Below are 21,825 nucleotides of genomic sequence, written 5' to 3'. Positions count from 1 at the left end.
AAAAGTTATTCATAATAAAATGTATCTAAAATAACGTTTCTATCTCGAAGGGCCGCGGCGCTACGTGTACAAAGGGGGGGGGGGGGGCTGTACCGACGGGGGGGGGGTCCCGGGGCGTCCCCCACCCTGGGGGGCATCAACGTGTACCTAAATTTGGGGTGTGCCCCCCCTGGGGGGGTGGACAGGGTGACACCCCCCCCCCCCCCTCCCGGGGGCCAAAACCAAAAATAATATTAATAATAATAATAATATAATAAAGCAAAAAAAAACCAAAACAAAAAAAAAAACCAACAAAAAACCCAGGGTTTGGGGATTATTAAAAATGGTGAAAACGCAACAACCCCCCCGCCCCCCCCCCAAACAAAGAGGGGCCGGGAGAGCCCCGCCCCCACGCGCGGCCCCTGTAGTGTCAACACGGCCCCCCCGCCCCCCCAGCGAGGTCATCGGCCCCGGGAGCCCCTCCCTCGCAGGGGCCCTGCGCCCCTCCCCCCGCCCTGGGGGAGGGGGGGGCGGGGGGGGAACCCCCCCGCTTATTTTAGGGTCCCCCCCGGGGGGGCACTGAGGGTGACTGGTGATGGAGGGGGTGCCCCCCCGGGGGGGGTTAAGGGTGTGACCCCCCGATTTGGGGAGGGGGCGGCGCCATCAGATGGTGGAGGTCTTGTCTGTGCCATCTGCGGGGGGGTGGGGGTGTCAGGGGGCACCGGGGGGGGGCTGTGTCCCCTCACCCCCCCCCGTGTGTCCCCCAACACCCCCCCATCCCCACATCCCACCTTGTCCCCTTCCCCAAAATTCCCCTGGGCCTCTGTGCCCCCCCCTGTCCCCGCCACGTCCCCACGTCCCCCCCCATGTCCCCGTGCCCCCCCCGCGTCCCCGTGCCCCCCCTCACCGCCCAGCGCGTGCTCCGTCATGCTCAGGCACAGCGACTCCAGCGTGGGGTTGATCTCCAGGTCAGTGCCGGGGAGGGGACACTCTGGGGGGGGACACAGGGGTGAGGGAGGGGTCCCAGGCACCCTGCCCCCCCCCCCCGCCCCGATCCCTGCCCCCCCCAACCCTCCTGGGGGGGGTCCAGGCATCCAGAGCCCCCGCCCCAAAACCCGCAGGGGGGGTTTCAAGCATCCTGCACCCCCCCAAGCATGGACTGAAACATCCTCCCCCGCCCCGGGGGGGGGGGGCACAGGGTTACCCCCTCCCCCAGCATGGTGTCCCCCCCCCCCCATTTTTGGCCCCCCCCCAGACCTACCCTGGGGGAAGGCGAGCAGGGCCTGGGGCGAGGTGTGGACGGGCAGCGAGTGGGTGCGCTGCACCGCGCTGCGGCTCCCCGGGGAGCCCCCGGCCCCCCCGCTGCCGAACCACAGGCTCTGGGGGGGGGAAGGGTGGTTATTGGGTTATTGGGGGGGGGGGGGGGGGGGGGGGAAGGGGGCTGGACCCCAATACTGGGATGCTGGTGTCCAGCAGGGTCCCCCCCAAAAGAGACCCCCAGGATCTGGGGCCCCCATGGGGATTGCAGGGTGAAGGAGCCCCCCCAAAGGATCCCAGTGTCTGACCCCCAAGTTCATCCAGCCCCCCCCATCCCAACATCCAGCAGCCCCCCAAATCCCCAAGGACCCTCACATCTGTGTCCCCCCCCCACGATCCCCCCTCCCCAAATCTCCAAGGGCCCTCACATCTGTCGTCCGTCCCCCCCCCCCCCCCCAGATCTCCAAGGACCCCCACGTCTGCCCCCTCCAAATGCCCAGGGACCCAAGTATCTCCCCTCCCCCAACACCTAGGACACCTCCCCCCCCCCCCCCCCAGACCCCTACATCTGCCCCCACCAACCCCTAGGACCCCCCTCAAATCCCCAGGGACCCCCACATCTGTTCCCCCCACCCCTAGGACCCCCCCCAACCCCTAGGACCCCCCTCAAATCCCCAGGCACTCCCCACATCTGCCCCCCCAACCCCTAGGACCCCCCCACAGCCCAAAGGACCCCAGAATCCACCCCTCTCCCCCCAGGCCCCCCCACCCCCATCCCTGTGACCCACCTGGCGTCCCTGGGCGCCGAGGGGGGGGCCGCCGAGGGGGGGCCGGGGGGCGGGGGCCCCCCCAGCAGGCCCCAGCAGCCCCAGGCGGGCGGGGGGCAGCGCACGGGGGGGCAACGCAAAGGGGCGCTGCCCCCGCCGCCCCCCCGCCCCCCCCACAGAGCCAGCTATGGGGAGCGAGTTGGAGCCAAAGGCCCAGCTGGGGGGGGGACACGGGGAGGGGGGGTCAGGGTGGCACCGGCCCCCCCAGACCCCCCGCCAGCCCCAGGGGTCACCCAGAGCCCCACCCGGGGGGAAAGCGAGGCCCCCCCCACCCTCGGGGGGGGGGGGAAATGGGGCACCCAGGGGGACAAAGTGGGGCACAGGGGTGTCCTGGAGGGGGACGAGACCCCCTCAGACCACCCCAAATTGGGGAGGGGGGGGGGAAATTGGGCGGGGGGGGGAATAAGGCACTTGGGGGGCCACGAGCCCCCCAGGGGAGCCCCAAGGGTGTAAACGCAGCACCTGGGGGGTCCCACACCCCCCCAAGAGAGGCAAACTGGGGGACAGGGATGGGGTCCCGAGGGGAAACGGGTGCATGGGGTGACTGGGGGGGGTCCCAGCCCCCTCGGCCCCCCCCCTAAACGCCCACCTACCCCTTGGGGGGCCGATAGCCCGGGCCGTCGAGCGGCACCTTCTTGGGGAAGGCGCGGAGCAGCTTCAGGACCTGCTGCTTCCAGGAGAGGAGCCTCTTCTTCTGCGTCTCCGTGAACGCCTGGGGGGGACACGGGGGGGGGACGCACGGACAAGGGGGGGTGTCAGGTGGGGACAGACGTCCCTGCGGCCCCCCCGAGCCCCCCCCAGGCCCTGCCCTACCTCATGGCTCAGGCACTTCTCGAGGAGCTGGAGGTAACTGGTGATGTTCTCCTCGTCCGGCCGCGACACCAAGAGCTGGGTGCACACTGAGGGGGGGTCAGGGAGGGACCCAGGCACCCTGCCCCCCCCCCCCAGCACCCTGACACCCACCCCACCCCCCCCAAACGAAGCGGGGGTCTCACCTTTGCCCATGACACGGGTGAACTGCCCCGGGATGTCCCCGTCAGGGACGGGGGCGGCAGGGGCTTCGGCGTCGGCAGCCGGGTGGGGGGTGAAGGCGTCAGCAGCCCCCGGGGGGGCCCCGTCGGGGGTGCTGTTTGCTGGGGGGGCGGCCGGGGGGGGCCTGAAGGCCTTGATGGGGGTCACCATGATCTGCTGGAGCTCCTGCAGCGCCGTCCACAGGTTGCCCCCCTCCAGGATGTCCTGCGGGGACCAGGGGACACGTAGGACAGGGTGGGGGGACACACGGGGGACGAGCGGTGGGACATGGGGACTTGGGGGGATCAGGGACCACCCCCCCCAGCCCTAGGGACATTGGGGGTGACCAGGGGTACCCTGTGCCATCGCTGGGGACAACGGGGGGGACCAAGGACATCCTGTGCCACCCCTGGGGGACACAGAGGAGGGACCAGGGACATCCTGTGCCAGCCCTGGGGACAACAGAGACACGGGGGACACCCTGTGCCAGCCCTCGGGATGCAGAAGGGGACCAGGGCCACCCCATGCCACCCCTGGGGACCCGAGGGCCACCCCGGTGCCACACCTTCTCCAGCGCCCTGAGGACGCTCTGCCGCTCCCGCAGCTTCTGGATGCTGAGGGCGATCTTGTGCCGCGCGCCCTTGGTGACGTTCTGCGGGGACAAGGAGGGACAAGAGGGGCGGGGGGGGGGGTGTCCCCTCATCCGAGGGTGGTGGGGACACGGAGGGGGGACGCAGGGGGGGAGCCCCGTCTTACCTGTGACTCGAGGTGATGCTCCGTCAGAGTCATCATCTCCTCGTACGTCATTTGGGAGAAGAGCGCTGCGTACTTGTGCAGCCGCAGGCTCTTCAGCCAGGAGGGGACATCTTTGGGGGGGGTGACACGGGGGTGGCCGTAAGGCGACAGGTCCCCACGGCCCCCCCCACGCCGCCCACAGGTGCCCCGTCCCCCACCTTTCATGCCGCTGCCGTCCTCCTGGAAGGTGTTGCGCCCGCCGGCCGGCTCCTCGGTCTGCTCGCTGCCCGAGGAGGCCACGCTGCTCTGGGGCGAGAGGGGCGCGTGGTCCCCGAAGGGGGGACGGGGGGGGACGGGGACAGCGGGCTCGTCACCCCCCCCCGGCCACTCGTTTCCTCCTCCCTGGGGGCTGCCGGGCACCAGCGAGAGGGAACGCTTCAGCGGGCTGGGGTGCAGCTGGCAGGGCAGAGCTGCGGGGATTGGGGGGTCAGGGGGGGCCCGGGCGCCGGAGTCCCTTCTGCGGGACCCCCCCAGCCCCTTCCTCGGCCCTTCACGTCTCCCCCAGATCCCTGTGCCCCCTACCTGTCCCGTCCCCCCCTCGACCCCCCAGATCCCCTCCCCAGACACCCAGGTCCCACCCCCCCGTCCCCCCCAAGTACCTCCTCGGCACTTAACGTCCCTCCCACCCCCCCGTAGCCCTTAACGTCCCCCCAGGTCGCTCCTCAGCTCCCTTGTCCCCCCCCGCCCCCTCCCTACCCTCAACGTCCCCTCCAGACCCTTTCCCAACCCCCTCGTCCCCTCCAGACCCCTCCCTGCCCCCCCCACCCCCTCCCTGGCCCTCAGTGTCACCCCCAGGCCCCCTCCCACCCCCCCGTCCCTGCTCACCCGCTCCCCCCAGGCCGTTGCCGCTGGCGGGGGGGTGAAAGGGGGGATGCCCGTTCTCCCGGGGGGCTGTCTCGGGCCAGGCTGGCCCCAGCTCGGGGGCTGCGTGCTCGGGCCACTCGTGGGGAGGCGGCGGCCGTCGAGGGGCGTCGGGGCGGGGGGGTCGTGCTGGGGGGCCGCCGCCACTGGCCAAACGCTCCTCCAAGTGGCCCAGCCAGAGGGCCAAGGCGCTGCGGTCGTCCAGGGTGGTGGCGGGGTGGATGAGGGCGTAGGAGAGGAGCTGCCGGCTCTCCTCCACGCAGCGGTTGCTCTCGATGGCGTACGCCAGGATCTTCTGCAGCCGCTTCATGTACTCGGCCTTGGCGGCGGCGTTCCCCGGCTGCAGGAGCGGGAGGTGGGCCAGGAGCAGGGCCACCGCTGCCTCCGCCGGCTCCTGCGGCCACTGGCTGATGGCGGCTGGGGAGGGGGGAAAGGGGTGAGGGGGGCGTCGGCGTCACCGCGCAGCTCGGGGGGACGGCACCAAGGAGGGGACGAGGCCGCGTCCCACGTAGAATCACCTCATCGGGATGCGCGGGGGCGGGATTTGGGGGGCGATGGAGCTAAACCACCGCCCCCGGGCTGGAAACAGGGGAGCAAAGCTCTCCAGGAGCAACTACAGAGGGCTAAAATTAGGGACAAAACCCCCCAGTTTTCCCCAAGGAAGACGGGAGCCCCATGAGTCCCCCTAATTGTCCAGGAATGCACAGGGAGGGGACCCCAGAGGTGCCCGGGGACAAAGGGGGAGCCCCAGGGTGAGGCGGGGAGCCCTGCCAGGCGCCCAGGGAGCTTTTGGGGTCCCCATAAAGCTCCCCTGGGGCACCCAGGACCGTGGGGAGAGCCCCTGGGGGGAAGCGGGATGATGCATGGAGACCCACCGGGTGCGGCAAGAGCCCTCGGGGCCCCTCGGGGCCCCACGGGGTCCCCAAGGAGCCCACCCAGGGAGTCCCAGGGGTGCTGAGGGAGCCCATCCGTCCGCCCAGGGATACCCGGGGTGCCCACTCGTCCACCCAGGGAGCCCCGGGGGTCACCACAGAGCCCACCCACCCGCCCCAGGAGCCCCCCGCCGCCACTCACCGGCGCTGTTGGCCTCGGCCTCGAGGAGGTGGATGTCGGTGCAGTCGGCCAGCGAGTGCTCGAGGCAGAGCTGGAGGAAGCGGGCCTGGGTGCGGGTGACGCGCTTCAGCAGCGAGAGCAGGGCCACCGTCTGCTCGCACTCGTTCCAACCCTTGAACCACCCCGCCACGATCCCCACCTGATCCCGGAACATCATGGCGGTGCCGGGGGGGCTCACGGTGGCGGCGGGGAGGGGGAGACGCGGGGCCGGCCGTGCCCCCCCCTCACATGGCGGCGATGCGGCGGCCGCAGTGGGGGCCCCCGCGGGGCCTGGCTGAGGAGTCGGTGCCCCCCCGGGCCAGGGTGGGCATGGGGGGGGGCGCGAGGCCCCGACGGCTCCGGCCGGGCCCCCTGGCCGCGTTCCCGTGGGAGAGCCCCGGAGATCGCTGCGGAGAGAGAGGAGACGGGGCGGTGTCAGGGCCGGGGACCGGCACCCCCGCAGGACCCCCGCCGACGGGGACAGGGGTGCTCCCGGTGCGAAGGGGAGCGCCTCAGGGGGCCAGTTCAGCCCTGCCAGGACCACCGGCACCCCCCTGGCGCGCCCACTTCCCCCGTACGCGCTCCCGAGCCCCAGAGAAGGGATCCTCCGCCCCGCCCCGCCCAGGGACACCCCGGGAGGGGCGCGGGACCCCTCGGAGCGCCCGCCCGGTGCCCGGCTCCAGCCCGGCAGTACCCGACGCCCTGGAAGAGGGGACGGGGAAGCGGCCGGGGGAGCAGCCGAAGGGGCTGTGGGGGCCCGCGGGGGGCGGAACGGGGCGGGCCCGGGCGCAGGGGGGTCCCGGGGCCCTTCAGGGCCCTCCCGGCGGGCGAAGCGGGCAAAGCCGGGAGCGGGGCGCTCCCAGCGCCGCCAGGGAGGGCGAAGGCGCCGGGGCGGGAGGGCCGGGCCCGGCGGGGCCGGGGCTCGGTACCGGTACGGGGGGGGGGGGGGATGGGGGGGCGGCCAGTCAGGGCCCGGCCGAGGAGGCCGCGCCGGGGGCGGCCCAGGCCCGGCGGCCGCGGGGAGGGGCCGGAGCCTCGGGGCTGCGGGCCGGGGCCGGGGCTGGGGCCGAGGCGGGGCCTGGGGGCTGCGGCCGGGGCCGGGCCCGGGGCCGCCCCTCACTCACCGCCGCCGCCGCCGCCGCAGCCGCACTCGGAGGCGCCGTCGCCGCCGCGCAACGTCAGCGCGCACAGCACGCACGGTGCGTCACCGCGCCACTGCGCATGCGCCCGCCGCCGTGCCCCGCCCCTTCCGCCAACCGCACAGACGCGGCCAATGGGAGGGCAGCGGGGTGGGACGGCCGCTTCCGGCGGCGAGTTGTCCGCCTCTCGCGGCCCCGCCCCGGCTCGCCATTGGGCCGCGACGCTGCCAATGGGAGCACGGGGGCGGTGCTCGCGGCGTCGCCTGGGGCGGGGAGGAGGCAAGGGCCGCAGCGCGGCCCCTCCCCTTTGCGCCGGCCACGCCCCCTCGCTACTGCCACGTCCCTCCCGAGGCCACGCCCCCTCTCTTGGCCTAGGCCACGCCCCCTCTCTTGGGCCACGCCCCCTCGGCGGTACTCCGCTCCCTCGCCTGGGCCCCGCCCGGGGGCGGGGCCTGGGGGGGGCTTGCGGGGGCGGGGCTTCAGGGTGGGGCGGGGGCGGGGCCTGTGGGGGCGGGGCTGTGGGGCCGTGACTCGGGGGCCCTGGCCACCGGGCGCATGAGCCCGGTCCCCAGTGTGTCCCAGTGTCCCCAGTGTGTCCCAGTGCCCCCAGCCCAGGTCCCCCAGTGTCCCCAGCCCGTGTCCCCCAGTATCCCCAGCGCCCCGTCTCCTCCAGCCCATCCCCGCTGTCCCCAACGTCCCCGAGGGCTCCGGCCACGCGTCCCCCGTCTCCCCAGCGCGTCCCCGGCCCCCCGGCGTGCGTGTGCTCCCGTGGGACGGGGACAGGGACAGACAGAGGGACAGAGGGACGGACAGAGGGGGGCACGGGGAGATGGCGGGAGGGAGGGACAGACGGACGAGGGAGAGGGGGACAGACGGAGGGAGGGAGGGAGGGACAGACAGACGGAGGGAAGGAGGGGGGACCTGATGGAGGGAAGGAAGGAGGGACGGACAGACAGCGGGAGGGATGGAGGGCGGGAGGGAAGGACAGACAGCCGGAGGGAGGGAGGGAGGGAGGGCCGCGGGCTGGGGGAGGACAGACGGACGGGGACAGGCACCGACGGACAGAGGGACGGCTGGCTCCGCGGCCCCGCCGGTGCGAGGGAGCAGAGCCCGTCCCGCCCCTCCCCGGGTCCGTCCGTGGGTCCGTGGGTCCGTCCGTGGGCCCGCCCGCCGGCCCCGCCCCGCCCCGCCCCGCCCCGGCGGCTCTGCGGCTCCGAGCGGCGGCGGCGGCCTGTGCCGGCGGGACCGGGGCTGCACCGGCACCAGCACCCGCACCGGGGCCGCCCCGCCGCCATCCCGGGCCGCCCCCCGCGCCGCACCCGCCCCGCCGCCATCAGCCCGGGCCGGCATCCCGGTACCCCCCCCCGGCATCCCGGTACCCCCCCCCCCCCCCCGCATCCCGGTACCCCCATCCCGGCATCCCGGTACCCCCATCCCGGCATCCCGGGGCTCCCCCACCCCCGTACCGGCATCCCCCCCATCCCATCGCCCCTCCCCAACCCCGCTACAACCGGGCCCGGTCCCCCCCTCCCCTCTCCCCGGTGCCCCTCCTGCTGCCGGTCCCGTCCCCCCCCCCCTCCCGGTGCCCCCCCTCCCCGCCCATGGCCCCCCGGCGGGGTGAGGCCTGACCGGGCCCGGTGCCCCCTCCCCCGGCCGGTGCCGTGCTCGGAGCCGCGATGGGAGCGTCCGTGGGCTGAGCCCCCCCCAGGTACCGGGGGGCTTCTCCGGGGGGGACCGGAGGAGGGCGAGGACCGGGGGGGGCGGTTACCGGGGACTGGGGTACCGGGGGGGCGGTTACGGGGCGGGGGGGGGGGGGCACCGGAGGGGGGGGGGTGTTACCGGAGGGAGGGGTGGTTACCGACGCGGGGGGGGGCACCGGCGGCTGGGGGAGGCACCGGGAGGCGGTCCCTGGGTTGTGCTGTCCTGTACTGGTCTGTACTGGGCCATACTGGGCTGTGCTGTCTTGTACTGGTCTGTACTGGGTCTGTACTGGGCTGGGCTGCCCCATACTGGTCTGTACTGTGTCTGTACTGAGCCATGCAGTCCTGTACTGGTCTGTACTGGGCCATACTGGGCCGTGCAGTCCTGTACTGGTCTGTACTGGGCCATACTGGGCTGGGCTGTCTTGTACTGGTCTGTACTGGGCTGGGCTGCCCCGTACTGGTCTGTACTGGGCCATACTGGGCCGTGCAGTCCTGTATTGGTCTGTACTGGGTCTGTACTAGGCTGGGCTGTCCCGTACTGATCTATACTGGGCTATACTGGGCCATGCAGTCCTGTACTGCTCTGTACTGGGCCGTGCAGTCCTGTACTGGTCTGTACTGGGCTGGGCTGTCCTGTACTGGTCTGTACTGGATCATACTGGGCTGTGCAGTCCCATACTGCTCTGTACTGGGCCATACTGGGTTGTGCAGTCCCATACTGGTCTGTACTGGGCCATGCTGGGCTGTTTTGGGCCGCACTGGGTTGTACTGGGCTGTGCTGGGCTCTAGTGGGCCATGTTGAGCTGTACTGGGCCATACTGGGATATGCTGGGTCTTACTGGCTTGTGCTGGACCATACTGGGCTGTGCTGGGCCTTACTGGCCTGTATGGGGCTATACTGAGCCATACTGGACTGTACTGCTCATACATACTGGGATGTACTGGGCTGTGCTGGGGCATACTGGGCTGTGTTGGCCTGTACTGGCCCATACTGGCTTGTACTGGTCCATACTGGGCTGTGCTGGGCTGTACTGGGCCATACTGATCCATACTGTGCCATATTGTGTTCTACTGGGCTGTCCTGAGCTGTACTGGCTTATACCGGGCTGTATGGGATTATACTAGACCATACTGGGCTGTGCTGGGCCATACTGGGCCATGATGGGCCATCCTCGGCCATACTGGGCTGTGCTGGCCCACACTGGGTTGTACTGGTCCTTACAGGGCTGTACTGGCTTGTACTGACCCATACTGGCTTGTACTGGTCCATGCTGGGCTGTGCAGCCTGTACTGGCTCCTCCTGGGCTGTACTGGGTTGTGCTGGGCCATACTGGGCTGTTACTGGGCCATACTGGGCTGTGCTGAGCCTTATTAGACTGTAATGGGCCATTTGGGGTATTACCAGGCGATACTGGGCTACACTGGGCTGTACTGGGCTGTGTCGGTCTGTACTGGCCTAGACTGGGTTGTACTGGACTTTACTGGGCTGTACTGAGCTGTACTGGGCCATACTGGGGTGTATGGAGCTGTACTGAGCTGTACTGGGCTCTACTGGGCCATACTGGGGTGTATGGAGCCGTACTGGGGTGTTCTGGGCCATAATGGGCTGTTCTGGGCCATACTGGGGTGTATGGGGCCATATTGGGGTGTATGGAGCTGTACTGAGCTGTACTGGGCTATACTGGGCCATACTGGGGTGTACAGGGCCATAATGGGCTGTTCTGGGCTATACTGGGGTGTATGGGGCCATATTGGGGTGTATGGAGCCGTACTGAGCTGTATTGGGCTATACTGGGCCATACTGGGGTGTACAGGGCCATACTGGGTTGTTCTGGGCTATACTGGGGTGTATGGGACATATGGAACCATACTGGGCTGTACTGGGCTGTGTGCAGCTGTGCTGGTCCGTACTGGTGGGTACTGGTCCGTACTGGTGGGTACTGGTCCCCTGTCCCCACAGGCCCCGCGGCAACGCCCGGACGGGACCGACATGGAGCCCTGAGAGGAGGTAACGGGATCACGCGGGATCACGCGGGATCACACGGGGGCACACGGGATCTTACAGGGCACACGGGATCACACGGGATCACCAGGATCACACGGGGGCACACGGCATCTCACAGGGCACACGGGATCACGTGGGATCACATGGGATCTCCCTGGATCTCAGGAGACACGCGGGATCTCACGGGGGCACGCGGGATCTCACGGGGCACACAGGATCACGCGGGATCACACGGGAACTCCCCGGATCTCAGGAGACACGCGGGATCGCATGGGGGCACACGGGATCTCACGGGATCACACGGGATCTCACGGGGCACACGGGATCACGCGGGATCACACGGGGACTCCCCGGATCTCAGGGGACACACGGGATCTCATGGGATCTCATGGCTGCCAGGGGATCGGGCGGCAGCCCCCCACAGCACCGATCCTGCCCCCGGGCCCGATCCTGCCCCCCCTTGGGCCTGATCCTGCCCCTGGGCCCGATCCTGCAACCCCCGGGCCCGATCCTGCCCTCCCCCCCCCCCCCCGGGCCCGATCCTGCCCCACAGCCTGACCCTGTCCCCGCCCCGCAGGCGCCGCCGGGGCCGGCGGAGGATGGCGAAGCTGCTGGTGCCCCTGGTGATGCTGGGGGCGGTGGCGGGGTCCCACCGCTGCCCCCCCCGCTGCCTCTGCCCGGCGGCCGCCCCCAACCCCACCCTCCTCTGCGCCCGCACCGGCCTCCTGGCCGTGCCCCCCACCCTGGACCGCGCCGCCGTGGAGCTGCGTCTCGCCGACAACTTCATCGGCGCCGTGGGACGCGCCGACTTCGCCAACATGAGCAGCCTGGTCCACCTCACCCTCTCCCGCAACGGGCTGCGCCGCTTGGCGCCCGGCGCCTTCGCCGACCTCCGCGCCCTCCGCGCCCTCCACCTGGATGGCAACCGGCTGCCGGCGCTGAGCGGGGCGCAGCTGCGGGGCTTGGCCAGCCTCCGCCACCTCATCTTGGCCAACAACCAGCTGGCCGCCATCGAACCCGCCGCCTTCGCCGCCTTCGCCGCCACGGTGGAGGATCTCGATCTCTCCCATAACAATTTGCCGGCCTTGCCGTGGGAGGCGGTGGCCGGCATGGCCAGTTTGGCCACCCTCACCTTGGATCACAACCTCTTGGAGCGGGTCCCCGCCGGGGCGGTGGCGCGGTTACCCCGCTTGGCGCGGTTGGACCTCACCGCCAACCGCTTACGGGCGTTACCGCCGGTGCCGGGACCGCCGGGACCCAGTTTGGCGGCGGGGGGGAACCCTTTGCATTGCAACTGCGAGCTGCTGTGGTTGCGCCGGTTGGCGCGGCCGGGCCGGTTGGAGAGCTGCGCCTCGCCACCGCCGCTCGCCGGCCGCCTGCTCTGGGCCGTGCCGGAGGAAGAGCTGGCGTGCCGGGCACCGGCCATCGCCGGAGCGGCCGCTGACCCTGCCGCCGTGTTGGAAGGCCAACCCTTACGGTTGGGTTGCGCCGCTGCCGGCGACCCGCCGCCAGCGCTGCATTGGTTGGGTCCCGACGGGCGGTTGGTGCAGAACGGGTCGCGCCGCGCCGTCCGGCCCGATGGCTCCTTGGAGCTGCGGGTGGCCACGCTCCGCGACCACGGCGCCTTCACCTGTGTCGCCTCCAACGCCGCCGGCGAGGCGGCCGCTCGGGTGCAGGTGGCCGTCCTGCCGCTGCCCGTCCCTCGCAGCGACGGGGACGGGGATGCCGAAGCCGGGCCCGGTCCTTCCGACATGGCTCGCGCCGGCGGCAACGAGTCGCGGGCGGCGGGCGAGCGGCGCATCGTGGCGGCCGAGCTGACGGCCTCCTCGGCGCGCATCCGCTGGCTGCCCCAGCGCCACGTCCCCGGCATCCGCATGTTCCAGATCCAGTACAACAGCTCCCTCGACGACTCCCTCGTCTACAGGTGGGTGCCCGTGGGGGGCTCTGGGGGGTCCTGGGGGGCTCTGGGGGGTCCTGGGTGGCTCTGGGGGTCTCTGAGGGATCCTGGGGGGCTCTGGGGGGTCCTGGGGGGCTCTGGGGGGCTCTGAGGGATCCTGGGGGGTCCTGGGGGGCTCTAGGGGTCTCTGGGGGGTCCTGGGGGGCTGCCGGGTGCGGGGTTCGGGTGCGTTTCCCCTCGTTGCGCGGCGCTGTGGGGCCTGGCCCGGCAGCCCGGGACGTTGCCCGGCATCGCGGGGTGGCATCGCACGGCGCGGCGTGGCATCGCACGGCACCGCGTGGAGCCGCGTGGCCTCGCCCGCCCGCGCCGCCGCCTCGCAGCCCACAGGCGCGCGCGCCCCGGGGCCACGTTCCCCACCCCCCAAGCCTCTCCGTGCCCCCCCAGGCTGCTGCCCCCCTCCAGCCGGAGCTTTGTGCTGCGGGACCTGGCGGCGGGGCGCGAGTACGACCTCTGCGTCTCGGCCCTCTACGCCGAAGGGGCGACGGCGTTGCCCACCGCCCGCGCCCTCGGCTGCGTCCGCTTCGCCACGGCCGGGGGGGCCCCCGGCTGCGCCGCCCTTCCCCGACCCCATTTTCTGGGGGGCACCGTCATCATCGTCATCGGTGCCGCCATCGCCACCTCCGTCCTCGTCTTCATCCTCATCCTCACCGCCCGCTACAAGGCGGCGGCCGCCCGCCGCCCCGCCGCCGCCGTCGCCAGCGTCTGCTCCCAGACCAACGGCACCCACAGACCCCCCGAGCCGGAGCCGCCGCCGCCGCCGCCGCCGCCGCAGCCCTCCGCCCTCCCGCCGCCGGCACCCGTGGGTGCTGCCAGGGAGGGGGCGCGGGGGCTCTTCCCCAGCCACAGCTACCCGCGGCGCGCACGGACTCGGCGCCATGGCTCGCTGCCGCGCCTCGACCTGCCCGACGCGGCCCCCACCCTGCGCCCCTCCTTCGGCAGCACCCACTGGATGCTCGAGAGCACCGTCTAGGGGGGGGCAGGGGGCGGGCAGCACCCTAGGGTGCTCAGAGGCAGCCGGGCGGCACCGGGTCCTCAGCATCCCCGTGCTCTCCTGGGTGCTCGCGTGCACCCCGGGCGCCTGAACGCACCCCTGGGTGCCCAAATGCAGCCTTGGGTGCTCTTGGGTGTCGGAACGCGGCCTTGGGTGCTCCTGTGCACCCTTGGGTGCCCGAATGCAGCCTTGGGTGCTCTTGGGTTTGGGAATGCAGCCTTGGGTGCCCAAATGCAGCCTTGGGTGCTCCCGGGTGTCTGAATGCACCCTTGGGTGCTCCTGGGTGCCCGAACGCAGCCTTGGGTGCTCCTGTGCACCCTTGGGTGCTCCTGGGTTCCTGAACACAGCAGCCTTGGGCGTACCTGAACGCAACCTCGGGTGCTCCTGTGCGCCCCTGGGTGCTTGGTGCACCCATGGGTGCCCGTATGCAGCCCCAGCACCCCTGGGTGCCTGCAGGCCCCCCCCGGGTGCTTGTGGGTGCCATCGGGTGCCGGCACGCACCCTTGGGTGCTCCTCGCGGTCCCTGTGTGCACCCACGTGCCCCCCGGGCACCCGCGTGCTCCCCCCCATCGGTATCCATGTGCCCCCCCCCAGGGGCACCCGTATGCAACCCGGTACCTACCTGCCCCCCGTGGCACCCGCGTGGGCACCCCTGGGACGTGTGTGGGCACCCCGACACGCGTGGGCACCCCCTGGGACACGCGTGGGCACCCCGACTGGGGACACGCACGCTGGGACTTGTGCGCACCCCGACACGCGTGTGCGCCCCGACACGCGTGTGCGCCCTGACACGCGTGTGCTCCCCGACACGCGTGTGCGCCCCGACACGCGTGTGCGGCCCTGGCCTGCCCCCCGCCGCGGTGCCTTTGGCCGGGCCGGCAGCGGGGGGGCCCCGCACACGCCACTGACATGTCTGCACAGATGACACGAGAACCGCAGCCCCCCCACCCCTCGGGGGAGGCCCGGACACCTGGGCCCCCCCGTGTCCCCGTCCCCCCCCCCGTTGTCCCCCGTCCCCCCCCCTCGCCTCGGCCCGGGGCCTCCTATCTGGCTGGTCTGGATAACCCCGCGGGGGTCGGACCCCGGCCCCCCCGTCTGCCCCTTGCCCCCCCCATGGCCCCCCAGCCCCATTTGCCCCTTTACCCCCCCCGCTACCCCCCCCCATTCGCCCCTTGCCCCCCCGATCTCCCCCAACCCCTCGCCCCCCGCCAGCCGCCCCCCGGCCCGCTGCAGTGTTTAACACAAGTTTTTACATTAAAAACCTGTGCCCCCCCCGCCCGGGGCGATTAAACCTTTTGTGTGTGAAGAGGAGGGGAGCCGCTCTGTCTGTGGGCGCCGGGGGGGGGCCCCCCTCCTCTGCCTGGGGGGTCCCCCCCTGTCTGATGGGGGGCCCGGGGGTCCCCTCTGTCCGATGGGGGGGATTCCCGGGGGTCCCCTCTGCCTGGGGCGTCCCCCCTGTCTGATGGGGGGGCGGGGGGGGGGGTTCCCTCTGCCTGGGGGGTCCCCTCTGTCTGATGGGGTCCCGGGGGTCCCCTCTGCCTGGGGGGGCCCCGTCTATCTGATGGGGGGGGTGGAGGGGGTCGGGGGTCCCCTCTGCCTGGGGGGTCCCCTCTGATGGGGGGGTCGGGGGTCGCCTTTGCCTGGGGGGTCCCCTCTGTCTGATGGGGGGCCCTGGAGGGTCCCCTCTGCCTGGGGGGGCCCCCCTGTCTGATGGGGGGGGCCGGGGGCCCCCTCTGCCTGGGGGGGGCCCCTCTGTCTGATGGGGGGCCCTGGAGGGTCCCCTCTGCCTGGGGGGGTCCCCTCTGTCCGCTGGGGGGGCCGGGGGGTCCCGCTCAGTCGGGCGCTCCAGGGAGCCCCAGCGCCACACGAGACCCTCGAGAATCCCCCGCCCGCGCCCCCGAAGAGGCAGCTCCCTGTATGCAAATGAGCTCATTCGTATGCTAATGAGCGGCCTAACGAGGTGGGCGCCCTGGCCATTGGCTGCGGGGGCGGGGGCGGGGCTATGCTAATGAGGGAGGGGGTAATTACCCCCCCATGCGGTTGCCGGGATACGGTTGCCAGGGCCGGTTGCCGGGATACGGGGGATGCAGTTGCCGGGAGACCGCCGGCCGCCCCTCCCCTGGCGCCGCGGCAAGGGCGTGGCCTTGGGCTCATTAATATGCAAACCAGGGGCGGAGCTTGCACCCCCCCATCACCCCCGGGGCCTCCGCTAACTCCCCCCCCCCCCCCCCCCGGCTAATTACCCTCCCTCATTTGCATACAGGACAGCTGGGGCCCCGGCCTGGCCTTGCCCCCCCCCCCCGTGCCTCAGTTTCCCCAAGGCCACGGCCGAGGCCACGGGGCGGGAGGGGGCCAGGACACCTGGGTCCCTTCCCAGGGGGGCCGGAGGTCCCGGGCACCTGGGTCCCCTCCCAGGGGGGGGGAGAAGGAGGAGGAGGAGGAGGGGGGGGAGGGAGGTCCGGGGGGGGGCCCGGGCACCTGGGTCCCTTCCCAGGGGTGGGGGTCCCCGGCCCGGACACCTGGGGCCTTTCCTCGGGGGGGGGGGGCCCGGACGCCCGGGTCGCCCCCTCCCCCTGTCCTTGGGCCCGGGTATATCTGGGCGGCACCGGGGGCAGCGGGGGGTGCGCGATGGCGGCGACGGCGGCGCTGGTGGCGGCGGTGCTGGCGGCGGCGGCGTTGGCGGGGGTGGAGGCGCAGTGCCCGTCCCCCTCCGCCCTGCGGACGGCCAACGGCTCCCGCATCTGCGCCCAGCTCTACGCCGACGACAGCGCCTACTACAACGAGTGCTGCGCGGGGGCCGTCCTGGTGGTGGACCCCGGCGCCGACGTCCCCTACATGCCCCACAACTGGGCCGCCCGCGTCTCCTCCTTGGTGGTGGGCACCCGCTGCGAGCTGACCGTCTGGCCTCGGGCCGGCAAGAAGGGGAAGAGCCGGCGTTTCTCGGCCGGCGCGGTGCCGCGGTTGCAGGAGGTGCGGCGGGGGCTCTTCAGCGACTGGAACGACGCCATCAGGGGCTACTACTGCAAGTGCAACTGAGGCGGGCGGCACGGGGCGGCGCGGGTCAACACCAGTCAACGTGAGTCAGCGCGAGTCAACGCGGGCCAACGCGAGTCAACGCGGGCCAGTGCGAGTCAATGTGAGTCAACGTGAGTCAACGTGGGCCAACGCGAGTCAATGTGGGCCAAGACAAGCCAACGTGGGCCAAGACAAGTCAAACTTGACCACGACAAGCCAACACGATTCAACGTGGGCCAAGACAAGCCAACGTGGGCCAAGACAAGCCAACGTGGGCCAAGACAAGCCAACACGAGTCAAGGCGAGTCAACGCGGGCCAAGACAAGTCAACGTGAGTCCACACAGGTCACCGTGAGTCCACATGGGTCAAGGCTGACAGAAGCAGGCTGACACGCGTTGACGTGGCAGTGCCACCCCCCCGACCCCCCCAGCCTCGCACAGCTCTGAGCGCAGCCAATAAAGCCTGGAGGCCGCAGCAGCTCCTGCCTCGCGGGTGCTTTACTGGGGGGGAAGTGGGGCGGGGTGGCAGGCAGCGGCCCCCCGGGCATCTTTGGGCAGGGAAAGGGGGGTCCCCACGACCGTCACCCTGTGACCCCCCTCCTCCTCCGAGCAGGGACCCAGGGGAGCACCGGGGGGGGTGGGTGGGGTGGGTGGGTGTCCCACAGGCTCAGCCCCGGGTGGATCACACGTGTGGGCAGACGTGCACGTGTTCCTCACCTGCACACGCATCACGCGTGTACATGGGCATGTGCACGTGCACGTGTGACCCTACACACGCACACTACCCGTGTCCGCATGCACGGCCCCCCCCCGCCAAAGAAACGAGATGGGACACAGCTGTCTCCAAAAGGACACGTGTAATCTCCGGGGGTCCCCGTGCCGGCCCCGGGGCCCCCCCATACCGCGGCGTTACAAAACGACAATATAAATAGCTTTGTTAAAAAACGAAACGGGAGAGAAAAAAAAACCAAACCCCAAAAGAACAAAAACGTGTTTGGAAGGGACGGGGGGGGGGTGGTAGGGACCCCGAATCAGTAGTGAGGCCGCGGGGCCGTAGTGTTGGGGACACGTCCCCCCCCCCGTGGAGATGCAGGTGGTGGCCCGACCCTGGGGCCGGATGGGGACAAAAAAAAGGGGATTTAAAAGAAAAAGAAAGGGGGGATATGCCCCAAACGGCTCCCCAGGGTGGGGGCGACACCGGGTCCGGGGTGGGATAAGCCCCCAGCCCCAAATCTCTGCTGGGAAGCAAGGGGGGGGGCATCGGGACAGCGTCACTGCGTGGTCTTGCTGTTGTCCCCGTGCGGAGCGCCGGTGAAGTCATTAAAACCGAGCTGTCCCCCCTCCCCGGCCGCTCCCCGGCTCAGTAGTACGGTGCGGGGGGGTCCGTGCCCCCGCCAGCGCCCCGACAGTAGTGGCACAGTCACGAATCCAGTTAAGAGGCGACGGTGAGGGCGAGGAGGGCGCCGGGGCGGCCGCATGCTCCTCACCGCATGCGGTTTTGGCGCATGAGGGGGACGATGCAGGAGGGGGGCCCCGCTTTGCCCAGGAAGGGGTGCTTCAAGAGTTCGTTGGCGGTGGCCCGCTGCACCGGGTCCCGCACCAGCATGCGGTCGAGGAAGCCTTTGAGGGAGGGGGAAACCTGCGGGGAGGGAGCGGGGTGGCAGTCAGTGACATCCGGGGGGGTGGACACGTCCCAGGGGACCTCGGGGAGCCCCCGCGGGGTTTCCCCCTCCCCAGGATGCCCCGTCACCCCCCTTTACCTTGTGCACGTTTTTAAGCTTGGGGGGCAGATTGTCTCGGATCATCTTCATGGCCTTTAACGGCGGCTCGTTAAAATAGGGCGGCTCCCCGTCGACCATCTCGATAACCATCACGCCCAGGGACCAGATATCCACCTGCGGGGTGGGGGGGACATGGCAGAGCCAGGGGTTAATTCAGGGGTGAGGCCACCTCGCGCCCCCAAGCCCACCCCACGCCCCCCAGGTCTGCCCCATGCACCCCCAAATAGGCGGCGGGCTCACCTCTGGGCCGTAGGGCAGGCGGGAGATGAGCTCCGGCGCCATCCAGTACGGGGTCCCCACCAGCGACTTCCGTCGCGGCACCTCCTTGTTCACTTGGGCGCAAAACCCAAAATCGGAGAGTTTCACCTAGAAAGCCAGGGACAGGGAAGGAGGCTGATGAGAAGGGCCGGCGCGTTTCGGCTGGCCAGGAGGCTCCGCACCCTCCGCCGCTTACCCTGCCGTCGTGCGTGAGGAGGATGGAGTCGCTCTTGATGTCGCGGTGGATGACGCCCTGCGCGTGGAGGACGGAGAGGGCCTTCAGGACGGCCAAGCAGACGGCCGCGATCTGCTCCTCGTTCATCCTACGACGGAGAGGGCGGGAAGCGAGAGCTGAGCGTGCCGGGGTGGCGGACGACCCCAGTGCCGAGCCGGCGGTGGCGGGGGCACGCGGGGGTCCCCGGGGACGTACCTGGTGTGCGTGACGATGTCGGTTAAGGCGCCGCCCTCCAGAAACTCCATCACCACCCAGAGCTCGTCGCCTACCAGGTAGCTGTTGTACATCTCCACCACGTTTTCGTGCTGGTAGTCCCGCATGATCACCACCTGCCAAGGGGAGATTGCGACTGAGCCCCCCTACGACGCGCGACACCTGAAAGCGGGTGCTGAGCGAGCCCGGGGGGGTCCCCGAGGGGTCCCAGCTCTGCCTCACCTCGTTAAAGAGCAGCTCGCGCCGCTGCTGCTTGCGCAGGTCCATCTTCTTCACGGCCACCAGCTTGCCGGTGCTCTTGACGGTGGCGATGCAGACGATGCCGGTGGAGCCCTCGCCGATCTTGATGAAGTTGTCCAGGTAGGTGCGGGGGTCTCCAGGATCCACCACCATCTGCAGGGCCGCCCGAAATTGCTCGTGGGAGACGCGCTGGGGCTCACGTTGGGGTGAGCGGGGCTGCTGCGGCCCCGCCGGGGGCGGCGGGGGGCCGGGGGGTGGCTGGCGAGCAAGGTGGGGGTCCGAGGCGTGCGGGGTGAGGCCGGGATGGGGCGGCTCAGGGTTTTTGGAGCGCGGCGGACCGGGCGGGTGGGCTCGGGAGGAGCCGGCACCGCCGCTCACCGGCCCGTTGGATGCCACCTCCTGCGGTCGTCCCGGCCGGTGCTCTGCCTGCAAGGAGATGGGAGGAGAGGGATGTCAGCCACCAAAAGCCCAGCAGAGCGCGCGGCCAGAGCCGGGATTTTGCTGCTGTCCCCAAAATGCCGGGTGCCGACCCCGCGGCCTCCAACCAAGCGAGCGGCAGAGGCGTTAGCAGGGCCGGGCACTGCCGAAGGAAAGGTCTGCGCGAGACAGGCTTGGAAGGAGCGAGGAAGGGGGAGAGGAGACCGCAGAGGAGCCGGCGGCTGCTTCGGAGACAAGGATGGGGCCCGTGCTGCCAGCACGGCACCGGGGAGGAAAGCGCGGAGCGGCCGTGGGGCCGGCGTTCTTCGGTGCGTGCTGGTCCTACCGGTCTTAATCAGAGCGCAGGAGCCCGTTAGCTGGCGCTTGCTTAGGAAGCGGAGGAGAGAGGCTGCTTTTCTAGGAGGCGGAGGAAAGGCAGAGCGAGGAAAAGCTCCCCTGGGCTGCGCAGCCGGGGAAGAAGGAGAGGTCGCTGCCAAGCGGATCTGGTCGGAGCGGAGGGGAGCAGGGGGGGAACCTTTACCTGTGAACCCGCGCCCCTGCCGGGGTCGGTCTCAGCCCGCGGGTAGGTATTAAAAGGCCGTCCCGTCTGCTGAGCCGTCTTCATCACCCCTTCGGAGACGGGGATGTTGGGAGTCCGGATATTGGGCCCGGAGAGCGGGCGTTTGTCCCGGGGGGACTGCGGGCTGGTCTCGCCGGCGTAGGTGGATTTGGGGCGCTTGTCGGAGGGCTCGGGGCGCTCCCGCCGCACCACCCGGTCGGCCGGCTCGCTGTAGTCCCTGTCGGCGGGGTAGTCCCGCCAGCCGTCCCGCTCGGCGGGGGTTTTGGGGTACTCGGGAGGGGGTGGGCGGCCGCCGGCGGGGGGAGCGGGCTTGGGGCCGGGTTCCTGCCCGCGGGGCTGCTGCTGGTGGTGGGCGCGCTGGTCCTCCCTCTCCCGGGGTCTCTCCTTGCCCTGCTCTAGCTCGCTCCTGGCCCTGTGACGGCTCTTCTCCTTGCTCCTGCCGGCATCCTCGTGCGGCCGGGCAGCGGCCGGGCCCTCGGAGAGGCCGTTCTCCTGGTAGAGCTGGTCGCGGCGGGGTGGGAAGGGGGGGCTGTCCCTGCGCAGAGAATTGGAACGGGACACGGACATGTTCTCAAACTCGTCCAGCAGCCAGGTCAGGGAGCCGTCCTTGGCGGCTTTGCTGCCCCGCACGATGGTCTTTGAGCAGGACGTGGGACGGGAGGCGGACAGGAACACAAAGCACAAACAGAACAAAAGAAAGAAAAAAAAAAAAAAAGAAGGGAAGAAAATAAAAAAAAATGAAAATGAAATGCCTGGTGGTGACGGGGACACGGCTCACACAGAGGGGACACGGGGAGGGGAGGGGATCTCCAGGGGCTGGCGCCGATGCCACCTCGGTCCAGTCGAATGCCGGGAGGCGACCGAGCCCAGCGGGGCTGTGCAGCCCCACGGAGGAGGATGCTGGAGGCTGGGGGAGAGGGGAGGGGGCTCTGCCTTTCCTCCTCAGCCCCGGGCCCCACCGGGAGCTTTCTAGGTACTAAAATAACAGGGCGATCCCTCGGGGAGCCGGATCCGGCCTCGCGCCTCTCTTCCCAGATGGGCCAAGCGCCGCAAGAGGCACCGCATGCCCGAGAAGCCGTTGGCCAGACCCAGCCCCGCTCGGGGGGCTCACGGGGAAGGGGCTGGGGGGACGCCGGCAGCGCCTCATCCCCTGGCTTGTGCCCAGGAGCTCCGTCTGCCCCCAAAACGCTGTTATTAGTAACTGTGCAGAGGCAGCAGGTTTTGCTCACGGCTGGGGTCCAGCCCCAGCAAAGCTCTGGGGCAGGCGCTGGTCCCACCTGCCCTCGGTGCCATGGGCCCGTGGAGGAGGGAGAGGAGATGCAGGGGGGGAGGAGAGATGCGGTTCGTTTAGCCAAAGGGTAACGAGCCTGGCCCGAGTGCTGCCTGGGAGCGAAGGGGAAAAGCAGAACAGGGAAAAACGAAGCCTGATGCTGGGAGGCAGGTCCCAGCCGGGTGGGACACCCAAACTG

General features: G+C 70.7%; 4 protein-coding genes across 10 annotated transcripts in view; 2 read left to right on the top strand and 2 right to left on the bottom strand.

Annotated features, from left to right (window-relative positions):
• Positions 1–27: 27 nt before the first annotated feature.
• On the bottom strand, positions 28–7,051 carry SAMD4B (sterile alpha motif domain containing 4B). Of its 2 annotated transcripts, XM_075490043.1 has the most exons (13): positions 6,947–7,051; positions 5,805–6,229; positions 4,695–5,147; positions 4,028–4,279; positions 3,831–3,940; positions 3,640–3,726; positions 3,059–3,299; positions 2,877–2,962; positions 2,657–2,775; positions 2,025–2,220; positions 1,241–1,358; positions 887–970; positions 28–671 (listed from the first exon to the last, which is right to left on the bottom strand). In XM_075490043.1, exons 2-13 carry the CDS (start codon positions 5,998–6,000, stop codon positions 643–645), a joined length of 1,971 nt encoding a protein of 656 aa, XP_075346158.1. In that variant the 5' UTR covers positions 6,001–6,229; positions 6,947–7,051; the 3' UTR covers positions 28–642. The 2 variants fall into 2 exon arrangements, with proteins under 2 accessions (XP_075346158.1, XP_075346159.1); XM_075490044.1 differs by lacking the exon at positions 2,025–2,220.
• Positions 7,052–8,005: 954 nt separating this feature from the next.
• Positions 8,006–13,840, top strand: LRFN1 (leucine rich repeat and fibronectin type III domain containing 1). The gene is made up of 4 exons (XM_075490045.1): positions 8,006–8,669; positions 10,625–10,672; positions 11,247–12,593; positions 13,011–13,840. The coding sequence occupies exons 3-4, from the start codon at positions 11,269–11,271 to the stop codon at positions 13,594–13,596; spliced, it is 1,911 nt and encodes a 636-aa protein (XP_075346160.1). The 5' UTR covers positions 8,006–8,669; positions 10,625–10,672; positions 11,247–11,268; the 3' UTR covers positions 13,597–13,840.
• Positions 13,841–16,059: 2,219 nt separating this feature from the next.
• On the top strand, positions 16,060–17,101 carry SYCN (syncollin). 3 transcript variants are annotated; one of them, XM_075490066.1, is made up of 2 exons: positions 16,060–16,773; positions 16,824–17,101. In XM_075490066.1, exon 1 carries the CDS (start codon positions 16,246–16,248, stop codon positions 16,651–16,653), a length of 408 nt encoding a protein of 135 aa, XP_075346181.1. In that variant the 5' UTR covers positions 16,060–16,245; the 3' UTR covers positions 16,654–16,773; positions 16,824–17,101. The 3 variants fall into 3 exon arrangements, with proteins under 3 accessions (XP_075346181.1, XP_075346184.1, XP_075346183.1); XM_075490069.1 differs by having other exon boundaries at positions 16,060–16,813; positions 16,874–17,101; XM_075490068.1 differs by having other exon boundaries at positions 16,060–16,937; positions 16,978–17,089.
• A 373-nt stretch (positions 17,102–17,474) lies between these two features.
• PAK4 (p21 (RAC1) activated kinase 4) overlaps positions 17,475–21,825 on the bottom strand; it is a 26,880-nt gene continuing 22,529 nt past the window's right edge. For all 4 annotated transcript variants that reach the window (XM_075490040.1, XM_075490039.1, XM_075490041.1 and 1 more), the window contains 7 exons: positions 20,318–20,992; positions 19,342–19,785; positions 19,102–19,235; positions 18,868–18,994; positions 18,654–18,779; positions 18,393–18,527; positions 17,475–18,271 (listed from right to left, as the gene is read on the bottom strand). In XM_075490040.1, the coding sequence (XP_075346155.1) occupies positions 18,116–18,271; positions 18,393–18,527; positions 18,654–18,779; positions 18,868–18,994; positions 19,102–19,235; positions 19,342–19,785; positions 20,318–20,992 (1,797 nt within the window). In that variant the 3' untranslated portion in view covers positions 17,475–18,115. The remainder of the gene's footprint in view (positions 18,272–18,392; positions 18,528–18,653; positions 18,780–18,867; positions 18,995–19,101; positions 19,236–19,341; positions 19,786–20,317; positions 20,993–21,825) is intronic.

The sequence above is a fragment of the Mycteria americana genome, unplaced genomic scaffold (genome assembly GCF_035582795.1).
Source record: "Mycteria americana isolate JAX WOST 10 ecotype Jacksonville Zoo and Gardens unplaced genomic scaffold, USCA_MyAme_1.0 Scaffold_43, whole genome shotgun sequence".
Taxonomy (NCBI): domain Eukaryota; kingdom Metazoa; phylum Chordata; class Aves; order Ciconiiformes; family Ciconiidae; genus Mycteria; species Mycteria americana.
Note: the sequence above shows the minus strand (reverse complement) of the source record. Positions and strands in the feature narration are given on the sequence as shown.